This window comes from Rattus norvegicus, chromosome 13, assembly GCF_021556685.1.
Source record: "Rattus norvegicus strain SHRSP/BbbUtx chromosome 13, alternate assembly SHRSP_T2T, whole genome shotgun sequence".
Taxonomy (NCBI): Eukaryota; Metazoa; Chordata; class Mammalia; order Rodentia; family Muridae; genus Rattus; species Rattus norvegicus.
In genome coordinates, this window is record NC_141546.1 from 97,595,520 (window position 1) to 97,619,757 (window position 24,238).

General features: G+C 44.7%; 2 protein-coding genes across 2 annotated transcripts in view; one reads left to right on the forward strand and one right to left on the reverse strand.

Annotated features, from left to right (window-relative positions):
• Positions 1-9,721, reverse strand: part of Mia3 (MIA SH3 domain ER export factor 3) — a 41,546-nt gene extending 31,825 nt beyond the window's left edge. Inside the window, exons 1-3 of the mRNA NM_001398684.1 lie at positions 9,565-9,721; positions 5,892-6,025; positions 2,056-2,142 (exon numbers count right to left, since the gene is read on the reverse strand). Coding sequence (NP_001385613.1) covers positions 2,056-2,142; positions 5,892-6,025; positions 9,565-9,697 — 354 coding nt within the window. The 5' untranslated portion in view covers positions 9,698-9,721. The remainder of the gene's footprint in view (positions 1-2,055; positions 2,143-5,891; positions 6,026-9,564) is intronic.
• A 184-nt stretch (positions 9,722-9,905) lies between these two features.
• Taf1a (TATA-box binding protein associated factor, RNA polymerase I subunit A) overlaps positions 9,906-24,238 on the forward strand; it is a 35,972-nt gene continuing 21,639 nt past the window's right edge. The window contains exon 1 of the mRNA NM_001037204.1: positions 9,906-9,981. The gene's annotated coding sequence lies outside the window, so the exon portion shown is untranslated. The remainder of the gene's footprint in view (positions 9,982-24,238) is intronic.

Sequence of the window (24,238 nt, forward strand, 5' to 3'; positions counted from 1 at the left end):
TGCCTCATGCTTCCGCAGACAAGACGTCCCCCCATGATGAACTATACCTCAAACCGCGAGACAAAACAAGTGTGTCTCTGTTAAGCTGCATTTGCCAAGTGCTCCCAACACCAAGAGAAAAGTAACAGACAGAAGGGGAAGCGGCTGTCCTGTGCTGGGCCTCCTGTTTCTAATAGCTGTCTGCTCACTTTGTTAACAAACTGTCTGGGGAACTGGGGAACTGCAGGACCTCACAGCTCTCTACCCCAGAGTCCTCTATGCCAACCATCTCTGCCCACCCAACTAGAAACAGGCAGAATTATGGGGCTGTGGTGTTCTAAGTCTTCATGTATTTTAGAAATATACCTTCATTGGCCTTGGAAATATTTATCGGCTAAAAAGGTATCTTAGTAACAGAATGAGAATTTAAAACTGGTTCTCAACCTGTGGGTCTTGATCCATTTCAGGGCCAAATAGCCCTTTCATAAAGGTTGCATATCAGATATTCACAGTACAATTCGTAATAGCAGCAAAATTACAGTTATGAAGCAGTAACACAATGATGTTATGGGTGGGGTCACCACCACATGAGGAACTGTATTATAAAGGGTTGGAACATCGGGAAACACTGTGTTAGAGGGTGAAGAATGGTGTCAGAGGCTGCCAAAATCTCCACTTTTATAATTTCTGGAACAACAACCAGAAAACAAGGTTCAGTGGGAATACCTTTCAGTAAGTTAAGAGTTCTCAGTAGCAATTAATATCGGTTTTTAAGACTTGACATATCTGTATTCTTTCTTTTTCCCGTAAGCAATTGGTACCAACGGAATCACATGATAAGCAGAACCTTAAAGGAGCAACTGAGAGACTTGTCGTCCTCAACCAAAGCTTTGCAGTATTCTGGGGAGGCCTGTCCCGCGCAGAGGGGCTGGTGACTTCCTTCCCTCATCACCAGCATTTCTGAGTCATTGTCTTAATGTCAGGAGAAGGATGTCACGGGAAGAGTGAAGAGAGGGGACACAGACAGAGTCCATAGCAGGACGATATCTCCCTCCCTGCAGTCCCGTGGTCAGCAGAGAACCCCAACGCGTAAAGCGACATGATGGCCCTGAGAATACTGAGGGCTGTCAGGGCTGTGACCCAGTCCATGAACCGCCTTAGACCTGCAGCCACCCAAAAGACTTGGGCGTTAACTGTCATGTTCCACAGCCTCAGAAAAGGATCACTGGGGATGGGGATTCTAGGATGAAAAATCACTTTGGGCACAAAAGCAATAAGTCTGTGCCGTGAATGAATGCTCTGTAGAGGGAGAGATAGGCCTTTATAGACTTGAGGCTGCACCTCCCATAGAGCCCTTAGCATCGCTTTTCCAGATGTGACATAGGCGTTAGATCACTAGAGTCAGGGAGAAAAGCTTTGTAGCAACAAGTCAGCACACAATTTAAAGTTTGACTAACCGAACCCATTTCCTATGTAATCAAAATGCTTAGAACCCAGTGAGTAATTGTCAAATTAGGACACCTCTTTCTGCTTGTTAAAGTTGTTTACCTCTATAACTAAGTACAAAGACTTTTCTTTTCTTTTGTGGTGTTTTAGTCTTAAATAGTTCAGGCTGGCCTTTAAGTTCAGGCCCTTTAACAGGGTCTCCTGACCCTGCTGTAACGACCTCCCAAATGTTAGGACTACAGGTGAGCGTCATCACACTTGGCTAAGGTGTTAACTCTTAACCTTCACATTCTTAAAGAAAGAAGGAAAAGCCTGTATATCTATAAGTCCCATAAGAACATCAACTTCAGTATATTAGACGGTTCTCAGAATAATCTCCTGCAAATGCTTTTCAAACATTTCTTCTTTTTTAGTTACCCTGATTCCAAATTAAAATCTAATGCACAGATGTTGTTTTTCTCCTGTCTGAGCATGGCCAAAGGCGTTCAGATGAGATGATTGTACTATGTACGAACTGTCTGGGAAAATGCAGTGTCTTGCCTAAAGCGATCTGAAACTGGCACTGCCACCACCACCAGGCGCTGTAATTGATTACACTGATGCAGTTAAAAGTCACCAAGAACAACTTACGTCTGCCGGGACGCGCAGCTCTTCCTCTGTGTATTTATGAAGGACTTTGATCAGATCTTTTGGAAAATATCCAAAACTCTGTCTGACCTATGTGAAACAGTGGGCAAAAGGGACAAATGTCAATCAAGTTCTGTATGAGAAACACAAAGGATGGACTTTTAGCAGTGACAGGAAAAACTGAGAGACGAGGGATAAACAAGAGAAATAGACATTTGCTGTTAATAATTAAACTGCAATGGCTGCCAATGAAAATTAATATTGTTAAACCAACAGTTCTCTAAGCCAGGGGCATGTTCTTTTGTATATTGCTATGTTAGAAGTAGTCAGAGATCTGAATAGGAGAAGCCTCCTGCAGACTGTGTGGTTAAGACCTGACAAACCAAAGCTGACGAGTAACACCGTTCCAAGTGGTCTCTGGCGAGAATGTAAGTGAGCATTATTAGCATTGCTCCTCAACCACGTCTAACAAGTTTCCCTTAAATCAATTCACAGCGGCCATGGAAAACAGTAGGAGCGAACAAGACTTCTCACATGTGTGCAGCTACAACACACAATGCCTATTGACATCATGTGCTATGGTAGTTTTCTCCAAAACCAGCATTCAGAAGTATTTGGGGGCTAATATAATAATATAATATAATAAAATTATGACATAATGCATACTTACCTACTACCAGCTTCAGTTCCATGTAAAATAAATCTACAGAAATAAGCCCAGTCTTTTCTAGCACTCATAACTAAGATACATAAAATGTGTGTGTGTGTGTGTGTGTGTGTGTGTGTGTGTGTGTGTGTAGAAGCTCCATTTGAGAAACTGTCTTTCATTGGCCACTGTCTGAAAGGAAACAGGGTCCCAACCAATGAAGAAACAGATTGACAGACAGACAGACTGATAGACAAGTCGTCCACCTTATCACTAACTCATTTCCATTCACTAGTGTCCCGGGTCTATCTGGGAACCATCTGGAGGACGTGTTAGTACGAGAACAAAGCCCCAAAGATTAGATAAGCAAGGGCATTAAAAGCTACGAGCCTGGCAGATAAACCCTGAGACTACAAACAAACAAACAAAAGGAAACCAAGAGAGACTACAGATGAGAATCAAGTTACTCGAACGTGTTATTCTGAAAACTAAGGAGAACTGTGAGGTTCCTGAAGTGTGAGGGAGGCTGAGCAGAAATACGTTTCCCTTCTGTGGGAAAATTCTTCTGAGCTTGTACCTAGAAAAGTGAAGGAACCCAGAGCTATGTGAGAAAGGGAGGGGGCGTCCTCCTTAATGAGTCAACTGAGACTACAACTCGCAGAAAACTCCAGGATCAGATCACCCTTCCCTACCATCTCAGGGAACCACAGGCCCTCACAGAGGTAATTCTTATGTCTAATCTGGCTTCTGCCAAGGCACTGATGACTTGATTTGGGGGTGGGGAGGATAGCTTCTGCCTTACGAGGTCCACTTCTGCCTAAGCTACCTCGAGAACAAGTGTAATTAAGTGCTATATCGTCCTGTAAAGAAACACTCAAAAGGATGGCAGATAAGATGTGGTTTTTGACTCGATAATGAGCTGAGACACCAGCTGGCAGACAAGCAAAGCAGTAAAATGACTGTCACAGGAGCTGGGCAAACAGAGTCCCACCCAAGCATGCACATAGCCACTGGCAAAGATCACTTTCTGGCTGGATGCTGAAAGCAGGGTTTCTTAAGGAGGCAAGGGCAGGGCTGGGGAGAGATGTAGAGTGTTGCCTATTGTGTATCGAGTCTTGGTTTGATGTGAAGCACTACACAAATGGTGCATACCTGTAATCCCAGCATGGGGGAGGCAGAGGCAGGAGGATCAAAGCAAGCAGGGTAAGAACTGTGACCCAGAAGGAACAATATGTTTCAAGGTGGAGAGCTAACAGGCCAGAGAAAATCATAAAGTCAGCTTATTGAAGCCCAAAGGCCAAATGAACACAAATGAACTGTGAAGAAATGTAACACAGGCACATAGGAAGCAGCCCCAGAGCCAAGACTATCCAGCACTCACCTGGGAACCATGAGAAGACAGCACAGATGCGTCCTCATATCAGTGAGGAGGCCGTGAGCAGCCACTGGGATGCTGTCTAAGTAAAAGGGCTGTGCCCCACCACTTGATGCTTTAAAAACCCTCCAGAGGAAGCTGAAATGCTGACAGGGCAATTTTTTTTTTTTCCATAGGGAGTTGCTAGAACCTTGTTCTGTGTTGATCATTGGTGTTTTATCGAGAATGAACGCTGGAGGTTGGGAGTTGGGATGTTTGTTTCTAAGCTGGACTTTCCCGTGGGTCAGCACAGACCCTATAGTCAACCGACTCCCATGTACCAGCCTCTTCAGAAGGAAAAAAACTCTCATATGCTCTGAGCCAGGTCCCTGCTGGTGAATCCCTTCTTAAGCTATACCAGAGTGTGATGGATACAGCCAAGGTAAGCTGTGTCTGATACCAAGAGGCAAAGAGTTAGGAACAGAATCCGAGGGAAAAGAAAAGCAAGAAAAAGATACCTCAGAAGTTATAAACCAACCAAGCAAGAATGCATGCAGTGAGCAAAGTATCTTCCATTCTGTGTGTGCCTGCCTACCTGTGTGTATGTGTATGTGCATGTATGTGAAGGCCTGAGTATGTACAGGTGTGTGTGTGTGTGTGTGTGTGTATACCTGAGCGTATGTGTGTGCATGTGTGTGTGTGATGCATGCATGTGAGTATATGTGTGTGTGCAGTTGAGTGTTTATGTGTGGTGCATGTGCATGAGTGTATTGTGTGTGTGTGTGTGTGTGTGTTAGAGTATGTGTGGTGCACATGGTTAAGTGTATGTGTATGTATGAGTGTATGTGTATGTGATGCATGTGTATGTGTGTGTGCAGTTGAGTGTGTGCTTGTGTGTGATGTGTGTATGATGCATGCATGTGAGTATATGTTTGTGTATATGTATGTATGAGTGTATGTGTGTGCAGTTGAGTGTGTGTGCATGTGCATGTGGTGCATGTGCATGTGTGTGTGTCTGTGTGTCTATGTGTGTCTGTGTGGCATGTATGTGTGAAGGCCAGAGGACAACCTCACTGTTATCCTTAAATGCTGTCTACCCTGTAGGTTGTTTGGGCTTTTTGTTTGTTTTTTGGGGGTTTGGGTTTTGTTTGTTTGTTTGGGTTTTGTTTGTGGTTTGAGATAGGGTCTCACTATGTAGGCCAGGCTGGCCTGAAATTCACAGAGGTCTGACTGCTTCTTCCTCGCTCATGCCTCACCCTATGGTTTTCTCTCTCTGAGTAGATGACGCTGGCTGGCCTGTAAGTCCTAGGCGTCCACCTGTCCAGTGCATCCCTGACTCTGGCATCATAAGCACACCCCACAAAGCTTGGCTTTTAAAAGTAGGTTCTGGGGATCAGACTCTGGTCCTGACTGTCTCTCTAGCCCTGTTTTAGTTTTTTGATTGACTATTTTTACAGAGAAAAGTCATATAAAGTCAACTTTAACCCTGCACACCTGAAGCACTGTCTTGCACATAACTTACCATATCAGTGACCACAAATACTTCTCTCTCGAAGCAATGCTAGATTTTTCAGGTCTTTGCCATTCTGACTTCTATTGTACATGCCACTTCCTATATGGCTGTGGGGTAGTAGCCGAACCAGTTCAGTTCTGTTTCACAAACCTCTGCTTTACCCCTGCTGCGTGCCAGGCCTGAGGCCTGCTGGGACCACAGGGCTGCCTTCTGTTTACAGTCTAGGAAACACACCATCCACAACCTCAACTAAAGTGATTTAAGTCTGCAGTGCTACAAAAAAACAATGAAAATAAGAAAATAAAGCTTTTCACCATTTTACTTACACTTCCAGCCCAAACTTCAGGGGATCCCCCTGCCAGTTTGTAGTAGACATATACATCGTCACCTTTCTTAAAATTCACAAAACGACAATCTGGGCCCGTGAAGTCTTCAAGAGCTTTACCACGGTACATTAACACTGCACACAGAAATAGAAAGGAACAAAATATTAGGATTATCACAGCCTCCCCCGCACTTTCTGATTCTTTTAAAGACGGGCTGTGAGCGTCCCAAGCTGGCCTTAAACGTTTTTGGTACCAAAGATGGCCCCAGAGCCTCTCATCCTCCTGCCTGTATCTCTCCAGTGCTGGGATTTGCCAGCACATGCTGGAGATCAAAGTCGGGGTTTTGTGCATCTTAGGCAAGCATTACCAGCACTTAGAGATTTTCCAGGAAATACAAGAATCCCATTACAAACCGTAATCAAGACTTCCCAGGACTCTCCTGGAATTAATTTCAGTTCACATGCTCCAAGTGTCTAAAATCCTCAGAGCCTCATTGCTACATCACATCATCTATAATCAGATGAGGGGACCTTTCTACTTTTCTCTCTGGGTAAGCCTGAGAAACCAAAAGCCATGTGCCCACTCCCACAGACGGCTGCTCTCAGGTCAACCCTTTGTTTTCCTCTCTAATCTTCAAGCCCACCCACTGCCCCCCTTTTTTTCCTGTTTCATAATCATAAAAAGCTTCACTCGTGGATGTGTAAATGCAGGTGCAGGTGCTGACTGGTTTAAACATAGCTAACTGTGGAGATAACAGGGAGCCAGGGAGACCGCCCAGGAATCCCCAAGGGGTCAATTAAACTTGAACTAACCACTAACAGGCACTACCTGTAAGTGGCTGCAACTGTTTAACTGTTTCTTTGCAGCAGTAAACACTGTCAGTTTCATTTGTGGCTAAGTTGTCTCTGCACAGTGTCTGGATGAGTTACCAGGGAGGCACATTATCACATTCTATTAGGGATCCAATCAATCACAAGGCAGTGTCTTCTAAAAGCAAGTAACATCGATGTATCAGCATTAAGAAGGTTTCTAGCCAGGCCTGGTAATATAAAACTGTAATTCCAGTATTCAGGAAGCTGAGGCAGGGGGATCATAAATCCAAGGCTTGACTGGAGCACAGAGGGAGTTCAATGCCAACCTAGGTAGTTTAGTACAAAGAGGACCAAAGACATAGCTCAACAGCAAAAAGCTTGTTGCTTGCTGTAGACAAGGCCCTGGGGTTCCGAGTCCTCCATTATTATGCTTGCAAGTGGGTGCTCCGGCGAGGACACACACACACACACACACACACACACACACACACACACACACACTAGCAAATCTAAAAAAGCTTTCAAAACAAATTTTTCTAGAAACAAAATTCAAGATGGGTGTCTCATTTGTCAGGAGCCAAACGAAACTATGGGATGAGGTCAGAAGTTACTTTCTCATTCACAGTGCAGCTCTTTGGCCTGGCATGGTGGCATATGTCTTTAATCCCAGCACTGGGGAGGAAGAGGCAGGCAAGGGGTCGATGAGTTCTGTTCCAGCCTAATCTATAAATGCATCCCAGGCCAGCTAGAACTGCATAGTGAGACTCTGTCCCAAGCGAATAAATAAGTAAAGATAAATACAGAACTCCCGTCACTCCAACAGAAGCAGCATTTGCCAAATGAAATTAACAGTGCCTTAAAGGGCAGAGGCATGGCGGTCATGGGAAGTACACTGTCTAAAAGCCAATTAGCCACAGTACAAAAACACGTCTTTAAACTACATCTTCAAGGGACAAGCATGCATTTAGAGGCACTGGCTTGGGTTTTAAAGCTAACATAAGATTATTTTCAGATATGCCAGCATCCTGATTCAGACGAGACTGAGCAAGAGGCCAGGCTGAAGGACCCTGAGACTGGGGTTCTACTCAGATCGGAAACTGTTTGTGGTTCCCTCCTTAGATTCTTGAGGATGCCCAGTAATGTATCAAGGACAGCCCATTCTGTATGTAGCACTTACCATTTATGAGTGACATGCACACTGAGTGACACCTTTTCTGACACCTCCACCATGAGCACTTACTACTGGCAACACACACCTGGGCCCTGCTTCTTCTTCCTTTTTTTTTTTTTTTTTTTTTTTTTTGGTTCTTTTTTTCGGAGCTGGGGACCGAACCCAGGGCCTTGCGCTCCCTAGGTAAGCGCTCTACCACTGAGCTAAATCCCCAGCCCCTGGCCCTGCTTCTTCTGTCATTGCCTCCCGTGTTTGGTTACATTTGTTTGGAATTGGGCCACTCCTCAAGTTATACTAGAGCCCCGAACTCTTTCCACCACGAGTCTCGGTTCTAAGGCAGTATCAGTGATATGGTGGTCCTCCCAAGGTTTGAGGAAACTCAGGTAAGGCCGTGCTTGACAGCAACGAACAGAAAATGCTTGTCAATATTCAATAGCCAAATGGTAATCCCTACACGAAGGAGGGGATTCGCCAGGGTGGCTTTACCTTTGCGGTTTATTTACATTGGCCCTGGGTTACGACCTAGAACCTCAGTGACATAAATTACAGGCCCCTCCATTTTTCTTTAATGGTATTGGAATAAACCATTCAAATTATGAATCTTGCTTTCCCCCCCCACGACATCAATTGAAATATAAACTGATAATCTGCACTCCTCTTAGTCTTTTAGAATGAATAATTTTCTGTATGTACTGCTTGTGATTTATGAAGGGCATCGTCCGTGAGTTACACAGTTGCTGGAGACCATCCTAAGACCAGTATGAATTATTCTGAGTAGGAATGGGTCCCAACAACATAGGGGACTAAGGAGAAGGCTGGACTGACTCCAGAGACCCTTAGAGTATTTATTATTACCGTTACAGTAATAGCCCTCTTCTAATCTTAACCTTCTCCATGGCCCACCTCCAACCCAGGCACCTCCAACCTAGGACTAGAGCGCGACTGCGCACAGAGAAGGCGGCTGCGGTTCTCAGGTAGTGACAGGTGCAGCAACTTGACCTCTTTAAGAACGAAAGATTTTGACCTTCCCGCAGCCCTACTTGAGAGCTGGCAAGAGGGTTCTGTGCAAAAGAGCAGACAGGACTGAGGGAGAAAACCGGGAGACCTCAGAATGCGCTGCTTGCTTGGCCTCGGGACTCATCCCAAACCTAAACTCCAGTTCCTCTGGTTCCAAAGGTGATGCGAGCTGGTCCCAATGCAGCCAAGAGGGGAAGAGGCAGCGCCGGGGTACCCTCTGGAGGAACCCCGCCGTCAATCGGTCACTAGGATTGCACCCCGATCTCTAAGCGCGTGGATCTCGGTCTTGCGTGAACCCAGGTTCCCACGGCCGGCGTTAAGACGCTCTCGGCTACAGCATGGGGCGCCCAGGATGCGGGGGCGCGCCACCCCATCACCCCGGGAGCCCAGATGGAGATCGGGGATAAGGAAGCAGGGAGCTGTACCCTGTGAAACCAGTCTGGGTCTGCGGCGACCCCCAGCCGGGTCAGAGAAGCAGAGAGCAAATCCGGCAACAAGTGGTAGGCACGGCCTCTACGTCAGGGCTACCCGGGCGATTGCCGAGTAAAGCAGACCCGCGCGGGCTCTGCGGGCCTGAGACCCCCTAGGCCAGGTGCGGGCTGTGGGACTCCGACCCGCGGGGCCACCGCTGCCACCCGGGAACCGGCCGCCCGCCCCGCCACCCGGCACTCACTGCTGCACTCTGCGTCCCCGCACACTTTGAGGTCCGAGAAACGCCGTCCGGGGCTGAGGTCCGGCTGGCCCGGGACCCACCAGAGCGCCCCGAGCAGGAACAGCCAGAATAGCAGCCCCGGCGCCGCAGCCATGTTGTGGCCACCGCGGGCGCCGGTGACGCGGAGGCCGCCGGCGGGCGGTGCCGGGGGCGGGGCAGGAGCGGGCGGTGCCGGGGGAGGCGCCCAGGAGGCGGGCTGCAGCTAGCGACACGTCAGCAAGGGCTCAGCAAGGGCTCAGCAAGGGATGCGCGGTGGCCTGGAGGAGGCCTTGGCGTCCCTCCGAACTGCTACCTTGACAACCGACACAGGCAACTTCCCCTCGCCCAATCGCGAGCCTCGGCTCCGGCGCCTTCACAGACGACCCTCCGCGTCACCAGGTTCGTCACTCCGCATCTCGGCGCCATCCCAACAGGTTCTTTCGTCTTCCTCCTTCGGCTTCGGATTTCTGGCCCATGCTAAACAGCCATCCCTCTTCATTACTTCTTCCAACTACCGTTTTTAGTTTTGAACCGCCAAGTCCCACACAAGACTGGCCAGTGTGCAACTGATCCATGCACAACCCCCAATCCTCGCGCACACACACTTCAGACTCCATAAGGTTCTTTGGGACCTCCATCACATGGCCCTCTTTTATTTCGATGGAGTAGTGGGTGGGACAATGTATTAGAAAGTGGCATCCTTTAAGATTGGTGGACAGTGGTCCTCTGCCCAAGATCTTCAGATTTCTGTCGCTGTCCATAAAGAACATAACGTCATTTAGTCTAGCACCAACGTGTTCAACTTCCATCTCCTTTGCCAGAACTGAAGTTGACAATAGCTACTGCCTCAATGTCTCTCCTCTCCTTAAGCCTTCTTATAACTCCGTATTTCCAAGTAACATGCAACGGCTTTACCACAGACTGCCCCGTCTCTCTGTCCCTTTGCCCTGTTTCCTGGCATACTTCCCCTCCTCTGTTAGGCCCACTCAGAGCAACCCCACTCCTCCCACACCTCAGATAGCTCCATAGGAGCTATTGTTCATGTGGTGCTGGAGACTGGGCATGCTCAGCAACAGCGCCGAGCTACATCCCCACTCTAATTTGTTTTGTTCGGACCTGTTCCTCGGTGCCTAGGGAAATACCTGGGACTTGTGATGTGCTCAACAGTGAACTGCTGCACGAACCATGGTTCCCCTCAGGTCACACTCGTGATTTAAACAGTTGCTACACGGGGTACTCAGTGCTCTCCCTTCAGCAGCATCCTCAACACCAGGAACAGATCTGCAGATATGTTTATTATTGGATGGGGACATATCTGGCAGAACGACTACAATCTCAGTGCATTTTTTTTTTCTGTTGTTCTGGATGCCACTAGGTACGAAAGCAGATTGGAGTAATTTGAACATCTTATTTCTACAGAATAGAATTAAATAACATTCCATTGGTAGAAAAAGAAGAATAAAATGGTGTGATGTTTCTGTTTAAATATACTTTTACATATAGGGTCAGTGTTCCTATTACAGAGGAGCACTGTGGCTCACAAAGGTTTTGTTTTTAAAATGTACATATCTTGGAGAGTTCAACCACAAACTTTTTTTTTTAAAGATTTATTTTTTTTTTTTTTGGTTCTTTTTTTCGGAGCTGGGGACCAAACCCAGGGCCTTGCGCTTCCTAGGTAAGCGCTCTACCACTGAGCTAAATCCCCAGCCCCAAAGATTTATTTATTATTATATAGGAGTACACTGTAGCTGTCTTCAGACACACCAGAAGAGGGCACCAGATCCCATTACAGATGGTTGTGAGCCACCATGTGGTTGCTGGGATTTGAACTTAGGACCTCTGGAAGAGCAGTCAGTGCTCTTAACTACTGAGCCATCTCTCCAGCCCTCAACCACAAACTTAAGAAATGCCACTGAAGGGGAAAAGTGGTTCTGGAAAAGGAGGGAAAGGAGGTGCAGCCTCTGGGAACAACAGTGTCAGTGGTGACAACTCAGCAAATGTCAGACACATCCTATGTGAAAAATCATGGGAAAATCATGGTGGTCATGGAAAAGTTAAAGCCGGGGATGAAAGTCAGTGAAGTGGCCCCACACACAATACAGTGAAGATAAAGGCAGACAAGGTGTGTGTGTGTGTGTGTGTGTGTGTGTGTGTGTGTGTGTGTGTGTGAGAGAGAGAGGGGGGGGGGGGGACTTGTGTTGGATGACCAGAGGATCCATGGCGGGACCACTTCAAGCAACAGCATTTGCCTTGCCTGTAAGTGGAATGGATAGACCCGTGTTTCAGACCCTCCAGTTAAGACAAAATTTGGATATCATATTATTACAGCTAAAGGGAGAAAATGAAATCACATGAAAGACTGAAGAATGTATTTACCTTTAGGAGGATGCATGGCAGGGGTCAGAGGACACCAGGAAGAAATAGTTCTCTGTGTCCTCAACTTCCATCATATGGGATCAAACTAATGTCTTTGGGCTTGGTGGCATGTGCCTTTACTCATTGGGTTCTGGAGGTTTAATGTATCTATGTTCCTTTAAAACATATACTTCCGGGGCTGAGGATTTAGCTCAGTGGTAGAGCGCTTGCCTAGCAAGCGCAAGGCCCTGGGTTCGGTCCCCAGCTCTGAAAAAAACAAACAAACATATATTTCCCTAAAGAGACACTAACCAGTCTAGTGGATAAAGAGAGAAAACTTCTCAGACAACAACCAGGCTGGTAGTGGCAGCTTTCCTACCCTGCCAGTGCAGTTAGTGTGTGAGTAAGCCCTGCTGTTGCTGGTGGCCTTTGAGTGTGTGGCCCTGATACTTAACATGAACTCTAACCTATGGGCATTGTTCGATAATCCCACCAAGGGGGGTTTTCACTGGTTGTGTAATAGTTAAAAGTACACATGTGTTGTCTGCGGTGGGAAGCACATAGATAAATAAGATATGGCAGGTTCTTGACCTTGGGGAATCTGATGTGGGAATGAGAAGACAAGACAAATAGATCTGAAATGAGTAGAAGCCAGTATTATAATACACGTCATTGCAAATTTGCTATGACACCTATCCAGAAGCATCTCACCTACCAGTTAAATTGCCAGGAGGAATTGTCTTATGTGAAAAACGAAACTACTCAGTGTCCAGAAAACAGTGGGAACATTCACTGAGGACTATAGCTTCCACTGAAGAAAAAAGAAGTTAAAAACAGGGGCCAGGGTAAATTATACTGAATGGACTCAAGAGCAGAGTAAGCATCACGGAAGAAAATCCTAGTGAATACAGAAGTGATATAAACTCTCCAACACAGAAAGGACCGTGAAGAAATGAACCACCAGTACCCACAACCTGACCAGTCCAGTATGCTTGTGATTAAGGTCCCCGAAAGAGATGGGAGTCAGAAAGTATGTGTGAAGGAATCATGAAGGAAATGTTCCCAAACTGATGGTCACTTAGACTCGGGGAGCTGAATACACCCCAGTTACAGTAAAACAATTACCATGCAGTGCCATGCTTAAAACCAGTGGTAATGGAGCAAACTGAGGGGTTCTTAGAGCAAGTGCCGTGTGAGTATAGAGGGATGACGATAGAGTGACAGAGCTGGGCTGGCGGTGGTGTACACCTTTGATCCCAGCGCTCAGGAGGCAGAGGCAGGCAGATCTCTAAGTTCAAGGCCAGCCTGGTCCACAGATCTATTTCCAGGACAGCCAGGGCTACATAGAGGAAAAAAAAACCCAAAATTTCATTCATTCATTCATTCATTCATTCATTCAAATTTTTAAAAATTAAAAACAAAACAACAAATTAACAGAGAGGCACATTACACGCCTTATTAGGAATCTAGTGCATCATGAGGCAGCATTGTCCAAAAGTGAACAACATCGATGGATCAGCATTAAGGAGCTTTCCAGCCAGATCTATTGATGTAAACCTGTAATTCCAATATTCAGGAGGTTGAGGCAGGGGGATCATGGGTTCAAGGACAATCAGGGCTGCACAGTGAGACTCTGACTGATAAGAGAAAACCAAACACAAAGCGGAGGGCTGCAGATGTTGCTCAGTGGTCGAGCACTTGCCTTGGATGTGAGAGGCCCTTGACTTGCATCATGGTACCTACCACAAACTAAAATAATAATAATAATAATAATAATAATAATAATAATAATAACAACAATAACAATAATAATAATAGACAATAGCTCTAGTCAGATGAAGGAAGGAAGAATACAATGTGGCAGAACATTTTAGACACCAAAAGAAAATGAATTGACGAGGTAAATTTGTCTTTCGGAGATGAGGCTAAATCTATTAATGTAAAAAAAAAAATTAACTCCCGCAATTAACTGTAGATGGATCACAGACCCTCCCTAAGTATAATAAAAGACCTATAGGGGCAACATTTAAATCAGGCATAACTTTTAGACGGGGCATGGAACGCATGCAACCAAAGAAAAATCTACGTCGGTGCAGTCGCAGTGTCCCTCTTCAGACAGAAGGCACATGTTTCAGGATGTCATAAAGGAAAGTGAAAAAACATTGGAGGGAAGAAAGTAATGGCCACGTTGGCCCTTGCTTGTAATCCGAGCACTCGGGAAGTGAGGGCAAGAAGATAAGGAGTTTAAAGACCCGCCTTGGCTACATAGCAAGTTCAGAGCTAGCCTTGGCTACATGAGAACTTTGACTCAAAGCTAGCCTGGGCTACATGAGAACCTTGACTCTAACTTTTTTTTTCTCAGAAGAAAATAAGTGCAATTCACACATCTGGTAAGGGGCTTGTGGCTAGAATGCACGAGCAATTCTTACAGTCCAATAATAAAAGACAACTTAGTTATTGAATGTGCAAAGGCCAGTAAAGAGACGAAGGGATACTCTATATCATGAGAGAGACTTTGGAAATATGAAACACACACATTTAGAAATGTGAAGCACAAACTTTGAGAGAAATGAATCAGGAAGTTGGGTTTAATCAAATAGAAATACACACTGCGATTTCTTTATTTGGTGAATGAAAATGCAAGGGCAAATCAAACAGAAGAGAGTGTTTGCAGACCATGCCTGTAGAGGGATTAGATCTGAAATACATGAATGCAAATGGTTAATGACAAAACAACCCAAGTAGAAACAGTGATCAAAATTGATACATGCACACCAACAGTGCATGCAGAAGATACTCAACTTTGTAAATCACCTGCGAGGTGTAAATCTAAGCCACAGTGTGTGTGTGTGTGTGTGTGTGTGTGTGTGTGTGTGTGTGTGTGCGCGCGCGTGCGTGTCTTGCACGCATGCAGTAAAGTGTCTTCTTACTGAAATTTGCAAATGACTCCTTACTAAACATTACAATCTGTGACAGTGTGGACTTTGAGGAAACCTGCCCTTACCTCTAACATGGAAACTGCCTGCATCCCAGCATCCGCCAGCTGTTCTAAATGAGAAGCTACTTTGTTGCCCAAGGAAAAAGAGCTCCACTTCTTCCTTGCAGGAGTACGGTATACTCGGTATACTCGTTACAGTGTCAGAGAGAACAGCCTCTTGTATACATCCAACACGGAGTCTTTAGAGGCCTCTCTGGAGAGACCCTGGCCTCACTATTGAGCCCTCATCTTCAGTTGGCACAATTTGGAGAGACAAAGCAGAGGCTTTGGTGGGAGAGCTGACTGAAACAGACGTTTCCTGAAGGCTTTTGAGCTGGTTTTGTTAGGCATTCTCCCACCCGTCTGTGCCCATTTCCATTTTGAGACTGGAAAGAATCCATCTACTAGTTCTAAAGGCAACCTTCCTGCCCAGGAAAGGCTGGAGCTCCTGGTTCTTTATGTTTTGTTCCCTTCCTATTCACAGACCTCCTCTATCCTCAAGGGTCAGGGGTTCTCAAATCACAAATCCTTAGTATGTACTTTGTTGGTTTTTTGGCTTTCAGAAAAGCACATCTTTTGATGATTTCCATATATATACATATATATCTTCTGATCTCTCTCTCTCTCTCTCTCTCTCTCTATATATATATATATATATATATATATATATATATATATATATATATATATATATATATATCTTCTGATATATATCAGGGCCATATCTAGCTTTCTGTTGTTCACCTTAAGTTTTTTTGAGATTTATTTATTATTATTCTATGCATATGGGTATCTTGCCTACAAGTGTGTATGGTGCCCACAGAAGCCAGAAGAGGGAGTCAGATTCCTAGAACTGCACTTAGAGATGACTCTTGACAGGCCATGTGGATGCTGGGAATTGAACCCTGTGTCCTCGGAAGAACAGTCAGTGTGCTCAATCACTGAGCCATTTCTCTAACCCTGTTCTCTCTCTCTCTCTCTCTCTCTCTCTCTCTCTCTCTCTCTCTCTCCCTCTCTCTCTATCTCCCTCTCTCTACTTTTTAGACAGGGTTTTGTATATCCTAGGCTAGCTTTGAGCTCCCTATGAAGCTATAATTCTAGTTGTCAAGCACTTGCTCTTAATCCATAGCAAAGAGACATAATGCAGTGAACAAAATAAATCTGTTAAATAAACTGGCACATGAAAATTTAAAAGCAAAAAAGAAAATCATTTCCAGGCTTTATGAGGACCATGTACCTGCTGAGGCTATAAAGCACAGTAGGACAGCACAGGAGCATTAGCAGGGCACAAGCTACATGAGGGCAGGCAGTAGAGAAATGAATGTTGTGGGATCTGGGCTTGAGATTATTATCTGCCAGATACCGAGGGAGGGGCTGTGGAGTCTCTTGTGAGCCCAGAGTATGTCGAGATTCCCCCCAACACACACACATCTCACTCCCCCTGTACAGTCATTATCCAAGGTCTGATAACCATACTCCTGACCTGAAAGCCCTTTAACAGTTCACCCCGACAACAGTCCAGGCAGAATCTTGCAGGATGCCCTTTATTCTAATCTGTCAGAATGCTTTTCTGTCAACAGACCAACACCTCTTTTCTTAGACAACAGGTCCAAGCTACACTATAGACTAATCTAACAGCCAAAAGTAACCCATGGCTGGAAAAACGGCTTGACATTGAGAGCACACACTGCTGGTGCAGAGGACCCGAGTTCCATTCCTGGCACCAACGTTGGGTGGCTTGGAACTGCCTGTGCTCTAGCTGCAGGGTATCTGACAGTTTCTTCTGACCAGCACACATGTGCACAAACCTGCACACAGACATGCATGCAGTTACACATAATTAAAAGTTATTTAAGGCTAGAAAGTTATTTAAGTTAGTAAGGCTAGAAAAACGTTTTTTTGATTGATTGATTGATTGATTGATTGATTGATTGATTGATTGAGTCAGTGTCTCTCTACAGAGTCCTGGCCTTGCTTGAACTCACTCTGTCGACCAGGCTGGCCTAGAACTCACAGAGATCCCGTGTCTGTTTCCCAAGTGCTGAGATTAAAGACAGAAAGCACTGGAAAGAAAAGTAAGGAGACTTCATCTGGCCACACTGAAGGCTTGTAAACACTGAAGGAAGACTATCCGGGTGGAGAAGATAATGAATGCTGTTGAAAACGAAGACAAGAATGTAGACTTAGCAGACACATAGACAGCTACGAGGCTGTCAGGAAAGGCTTCGATGATAGAAGTGGTGGGTATCAGGGAGCTCCTTGTTCGGAGGACCACAGGAGGTTCATGTTGGGCTGGGCCAGTTGGGCTGACTCCCTCCCCACAGTTGAGGAAGTCCCGTCACTGTGCACTTTCTACGGGAGTGAATGGAATACAAGGTCACGCTTCCTGCCAGCACACGCTGTTTGTTCAGCTCTGTCAAATATTATACTTCTTCCTATCATACACAGAAAGAAACTCAAACATCTGCAATTGCCACCGATGCACGGCCGTGGATAGGGGTTCCTGCTTCCGGCTGGGCTGAGTTTATCTTGGCGCCATTTTCACTGAAGCCAAATATTTGGTGTTTTGCAACAAAACAGATTTCAGGGTGTGGCCTGGGCAGCTGAGTCTCCACGGGGCAGGCTGCATGACTTTGTTCATTGCATTCTCAGATAGGAACTGCTTCCCTAACAGAAGAGCAGCAGCAGAGGTGGGGAACGTAGATAGCTGAAGGCCTGGTCTAGCCAACTGAAGGCCTGGTCTAGCCAAATGAAGATCTAGGCTAGTCAGCTGAAGGCCTGGACTAGCCAGCTGAAGGCCTGGACTAGCCAACTGAAGGCCTGGACTAGCCAGCTGAAGGCCTGAGCTAGCCAGCTGAAGACCTGGGCTAGCCAAATGAAGATCTAGGCTAGTCAGCTAAAGGCCTTGACTAGCCGGCTGAAGGCTTGGACTAGGAGTTAGTTAAAGATAATGAGCCACTAATTCTCCTATGTCTCAGATTCTTTATACAATTGGGGTCACGGTTAAACTTGGCAAACTGACTTTATGAAGGATGTTTGGATGGTGCTACGCCAGAAAACATTCTTATTCAAAGACAGCAAGGCCAGGGATGTCCTCCCAAGCTTGCTGGGAAGATCAAAGGCACTGTGAGGAGGAAAGGCCAAGAGCCAAGAAAGAAAAGACACATTTAAAAAAAGTTTATATTTCATTATGTGCATGTGTCTCTGTGTTTGAGTGTGTATGAGTGTGTGTGTGTGTGTGTGTGTTTGAGTGTGTGTGTGAGTGTGTGTTTGAGTGTGTGTGTGAGTGTGTGTTTGAGTGTGTGAGTGTGTGAGTGTGTGTGTGAGTGTGTGAGTGTGTGTGTGAGTGTGTGTGTGTGTGTGTGTGTGTGTGTGTGTGTATGTGTGTGTGAATGCAGGTACCCATGGAGGCCAGTCTAGGGCATCAGGTCCCTTGAAACTAAAGTTCCAGGAAGTTGGGAACCACCTGATGTGGGTGCTGGGGACTGAACTCTGGTCCTCAACAAAATCAGTCTGTGCTCTGAACTGCTGAGCCTTCTCTTCAACCCTGAGACAATATGTTTTTTGAGGGTAAAATACAACCACAACTGACACAGACAAAGGGACAAAACAAATCCCTGGAGGTGTTTGCCTTTCAGCCCGTGTGTGCACACGGAACTGTAAATGGCCCATAAAACCTGAGAAGACTGAGTAATGAGCAGTTATGAACAGGGTAAGTGAGTGTTTCTGTGACTCGTGCGGAAGTCCATTCCAGCGTAAACGCCCACGTACTATGGGGTGGTACAGGATACTTGAAGGTGTGGGTGAGTGACAGCAAGCTCAAGGCGGGTTCAATATGTGACCAGCTGCTTCCCTTGTTTCCGATTCCCTGAATAGGAGGCCCAATAGAAATGTAAGTACCAGTTACAAATATGATTTAAAAACTTTAGAAGTCACACGTAAACAGGTTAAGTGTTATCTCTTTCCTCACAAGACCCTTCAGTTCAGTAATTAGATACGTTTGGTGTCTATAAAAACTGGTTTGCCGTGGTAGAGCGCTTACCTAGGAAGCGCAAGGCCCTGGGTTCGGTCCCCAGCTCCGAAAAAAAAGAACCAAAAAAAAAAAAAAAACTGGTTTGCCGTCTTACTCCCATCATGATTTTTAAGTATAATCTAAGACTTAAAAGTAGAATCTTTATTTTTTCTATTTAGAGAAACTTTTACTACAGAAAAGGCTCACTCCTGTAACTAAACTTATTGATTTAACAAAGGTAATATATAGAAAAATATGGCAATTTCTTGAAGAATAAAAGTAAAATATGAGCCAATACACTACTTTCTAGAGTTTCCGGCTTTGGCCAATGGAAGATGTTCCTAGTGTAACAGACATCACTAGGTCATCTCACATGGTCTACATAAGTTTCATGTTTTATTTCCTTTTTTTAAAAGAAACTTTATTATTATTGTACTTGTACATATTGTATATGTACACATATTTATGTATGCATGTACCCACAGGTATGCAGAGATCAACAGAGGGCAACTATTGGTTGGGTGGGTCTCTCCTTTCACCATGGATTCCAGGAATCAAACTCTTGTTATTGAGTTTTGTAGTGCCTGTTTTTACCTACTGAGCTATCTTACTGCCCCTCAGATTTGTTTTCCTGGGGGAACAGAACACTGTAGAATTTGAATGATAAATCTTCTAATGAGATCTCTGTCCTATCATGAGGAAATTCCTCCCTCCCTCCCTCCCTCCCTCCCATCCTCCCTTCCTCCCTCCCTTCTTTTCCCCATCCCTTTTCCTTTTGCAGTGTAGACCACCTTGTTCATCTTAACCTTGAAGCGATCTTCCTTCTGCTGACTCTGTCCTAGCACCATGGGCTTAGGAAGTTCCTTATAAAGGCTGTGTGTGCTGGTCTTGGGGGCACACACAGCTATAATACAAACAGTTGGGAAGTCACGGAGGAGGCCAGCCTGGTCTACATAGCAAGATTCTCATTTTGAAAACAAAAGCCCATCATGAAGCTCCAGCAACATCTCACTCAACAGTATTGTGTTGTTTCAGCCACACTATTATGTCTGCCCTGCATCAACTTCTATGCTTGAAATTTCCCTGAATCCAACCTCCAAAGTATTATTGCCTGGGTAGGCATAGAGGTTTTTGTTCCACTTTTAGGTTCTTTTGACTGAGTTGTGACTCTGATTATATCAGGAACTGACAACTGAGGGAGCAGGTAAGGTACAGAGCTAGGGTCGCCGGAAGGAGGTTCAGGTACAACATCCTGGACTCAGGAAAGGAATGGTTTAAGCACAGCATAAGGACAGATCACTGGGCTGTATCATTGCTGTGTGAGACTTTCCCATGGGAGCCATGACATGATACGCATGTTTATTTACGCTAGACAGAGAGACACACCTCAGATAAGAACCAGATGACAGACCAAAGGGACAATTGTATCAGAGTCCATCTCAGTGAACCAATGAGTTTATTGAGGTTACTTATGGTAGTGTGGGTGACCCACAGACAACTACGTCACTTGAAACCCTCCCAAACGTGGATGTTTAAATCTTGAAGCTACAGTCCTGGAGCTTTCTGTTGTGGTTTGCCGTGAAGCTATCTGTATTCTGATGCTAATTCCACTGTCCCAAGGACAGCTGCCTGTCTAGTCACATACTCAGGAATCCGGCAGCTTCACCAGAAACTTTTCCCTGTAAAATACAGGTGAGGGGCAGATACAAGATAGAAGGAGGCCTGTCATTGGAGGAGAATGAAGGATGGACAGGAGAGAAGTTTGAAAGAAGAGGAGGAGACTAGCACAGAAAGGGGGGACAGGAGAAGAGAGGGTGAGAAGCCATGACAGGTGATGTTAAGATTCTGCTCTGTGTATTTACAGGTTGTTGTCAATGTTCCTAAGGGATGGATGGTACCGGGCTTTGTATGTTTAAGTGGGCAATTATATCTTATCAAATGGGTCAAAGATTATTGTGTTGTGTGTTCTTTTATGTGAGGGTTTGAGTGTAGGAATGTGTGTGGCTGGGATGTGTTTCTACCAAGATATCAAGCAGATATCTTGTGGCACCTCGGTGCAAACCAAGCGGGTCAAAAGACACCGTTACTTTTTTATTTTTATATTTTTACAACAACAGCTTTCTACACACCCTGCAGGCAGCTTGCTGGGTTGGAACGTCTCCCGCACCTCCATCTTCACATTGAGCCTGTATTCGAGTGGAGGAGACCTCTGTGAATCCTGAAGTTTCAGCTTTCCCAGAAACATAAAGATCATTACTTTCTGAGTCTTATGAGCCTCCCTCCAGAAAGGAATGTTTCCCTGGACAGCAGTTACCATGACACCCTTAGGGCTGGTGGTCCTCTCTGATCATGATTGTGCTATGATAATATTGGCTGGGTATGGTGGCACACACTTTTAATCTCAGCAATGAGACAGAGGGAGGGGCAGGGGCAGGGTGATCTTTGTAAGTTCCATGCCAGCAGTTGCAGGCCAGCCAGGGTTATATACTAAGACTCTATTTCAAAAAAAAAAAAAAAGAAAAGAAAAGAAAAAAGAAAGTAAATATGGAATAACTTTCCTTTCCAAGGATTGTTTACTCTGAACCACCAATAGATTGATGGAGTTTCTCTGGCACTGGTCCTCATGTTGATCAGGGTATACAAACAAAGAACATTTTGCCAGGTGGTGGTGGCACGTGATTTTAATCCCAGCACTCCGGAGGCAAAGACTGGAAGATCTCTGAGTTCAAGGTCAGCCTGGTCTACAGAGCCATTTACAGGACAGCCAGGGCTACACAGAGAGAAACCCTGTCTTAAAAAACCAAACCAACCAACAACCAACCAAAAAAGAAGAAGAAGAAGAAGAAGAAGAAGAAGAAGAAGAAGAAGAAGAAGAAGAAGAAGAAGAAGAAGAAAGTGTATCTATTAAAAATGCTAAAGTAAAAGCCATAACCTGAATAAAGGCGGGGTTTGGTAAGCTGGCTGTAGCAAGCAGATAGAATCTAGGAATAAAGTGAACTTGAAAACTGGGTGTGAGAGAAACTGGGCTTCCTATGATTGGTCACGGTCAGGACTTTGGAGGATGTCCAAGGAATCTGTGATGGTTACTCTAGACTGTAACTTGATACTCAACTTGATGAGAATTATATTTGCCTCAAAAATACATTTCTGGGTATGTCTGTGATGGTGTCTCCAAAATTTAACAGAACCACCCCAAATGTGGATAGCACAAATGTGGATTCTACAGGTTGGGGTCCTGGGTCGAATAAACAAAGCACGACAGTACACGTTTTTCTGTGATTTCAGACCTCTGACAAAACGTGAGCAACGACCTCACACGTTTACCAGCACAAGTTCCCCAGCAAAACGGATTGTACCATCAAACGGGTGGCTCAAATAAGTTCTTCCCTCCTCAAGTTCCCTTTGTTGTTGTTTTTCTTAAAATTTTATTTATATGTGTGTTGTGTATGTTGGACTTAGAGGTGGTAATGAGCCACTCAATATGGGTGCTGGGATCCAAATCCTTGTGCCCTGGAAGAGCAGTAAGTGACTTTAATTTCTGAGCCATCCTTCCAGTCACGCCCCTCCAGCCACGCCCCTCCAGCCCCACTTTACGAGTATTTCGACACATCAGTTAGAAAATTCCTGCAAAACCCAATGGAAACAGCTCCCGTAACACAGTTGGACCCTCAAGGAGACTAACTTTAATCTATCAGGGTCTCAACCAAAGCAGATAGCTATCACGTTAGTGAAGTCTTTGACAAAGGTGAATTTGTGTAGGCTGTAGAGCCTTTACACTGCCTCTTGTTATCGCTGCCTGCTGTGGTGGCAGGTGAAATGTGCTAGTGCAGGTTGGCTGTACTTAATCCACTCAAAATGTCATTTCAACTTGTAATAAACACAGAGGTATTAATGAGCTATTTCACATCCTTTTCTTCATTTGAAGTCTCTGAACTCCCAATTTTACTTTAACCTTGTGACATATCTCAATTCTGATTAGGCATGTTTCAATATGGCCATAGCGCTAGAAAATGATGATTAAAATTGAACTCTAGGGGCTGGTGAGATGGCTTCTACCACTGGGCCCTGCCTCCTACTTTTCAGTATGATAATATGAGAAGTCCGTTAAGGGGTCAATCCACTGATTAGTTGAGAGTCTTAACAATCTGTCTCTGGAAATCCCATGAGATACTCTCTGACTGGGCATTTTAATGCAATCAGATTGAGCATTAATTAACCATTACTGTCCCCTTTAGAAAAAGACAATATAAACTTCCTATAACCTATAAATGTTCACAATAGAATTGAACCTTATCAGATTGCAAAAAAAAATAATAGAAAAATGGAATTTTAAAAGAAAAAAAAAGCCATGGATAATAAGATATCTGCAAGATGATCCACATTTTAGAATTAGCTGAAATAAAATTTAAATTACTTCATAAACTGGGAGTAGTGGCCACATCCTTGGTCCCAGCCCTTTAGAGACAGATGCAGGTGGATCTCTGTGAGTCTCTGTGCCTGATCTTCACAGTGATTTCCAGAACAGCCAGAACTGCACAGCAAGACCCTGTCTTGAAAAAGAAGTTAAATTACTCCAAAGGCTTAGTGGGGAGCAGTTACAAGGAACAAATAGGGCATATTGACATAGAAGTGAAAACTTTCTTTGAAAAAAATTCTAAGAAATAAGAACCATATTATTTGGGGGCTGGAGAGATGACTCAGTGGTTAAGAGCACAGAATGTTCTTCCAAAAAATCAGGGTTCAATTCCCAGCACCCATGTGGCAACTTACAACTGTCTGTAATCCTCTTACAGTCATACAGGTAGGTAAAATACCAATGCACATAAAATAAACTTTTTAAAAGAAACAAAGTATTTTAAGTGAAAATATAAGGAAATAATCTATCACAAGATTTTGCACTGCCAACCAACAAAGAATTAATTTGAAGTTAGGCTCACAGGAATTTTCATGTCTAACAATCAGAAAGAAAAAAGGAGTGGAAATTCTGTTACTAATATCTCTTAATACTAAGTGGTATTACACATATATAGTTAGGAGCCCTCAAAGTGTTTGGAAGCCAGGACATAATTGAACAGAACTTTAGTGAAGGCAAAAAAAAAAAAAAAGTTTAAACGTTTTCCCAAACTAACAAACAGGAAACCCATGGGTCTAGAAGACTCGGTGTATGTAAAGTAAGTCTAATAAAAAGAACCACACATAGATCAGTAAATTACTGCTGATAAATAATCAAATAGGGAGAAAAATAAAAGAAGCCAGAGACAAGAAAAAAAAACACTGCCAATCAGTAAAAACAGTTAAAGTTTAATCTTATC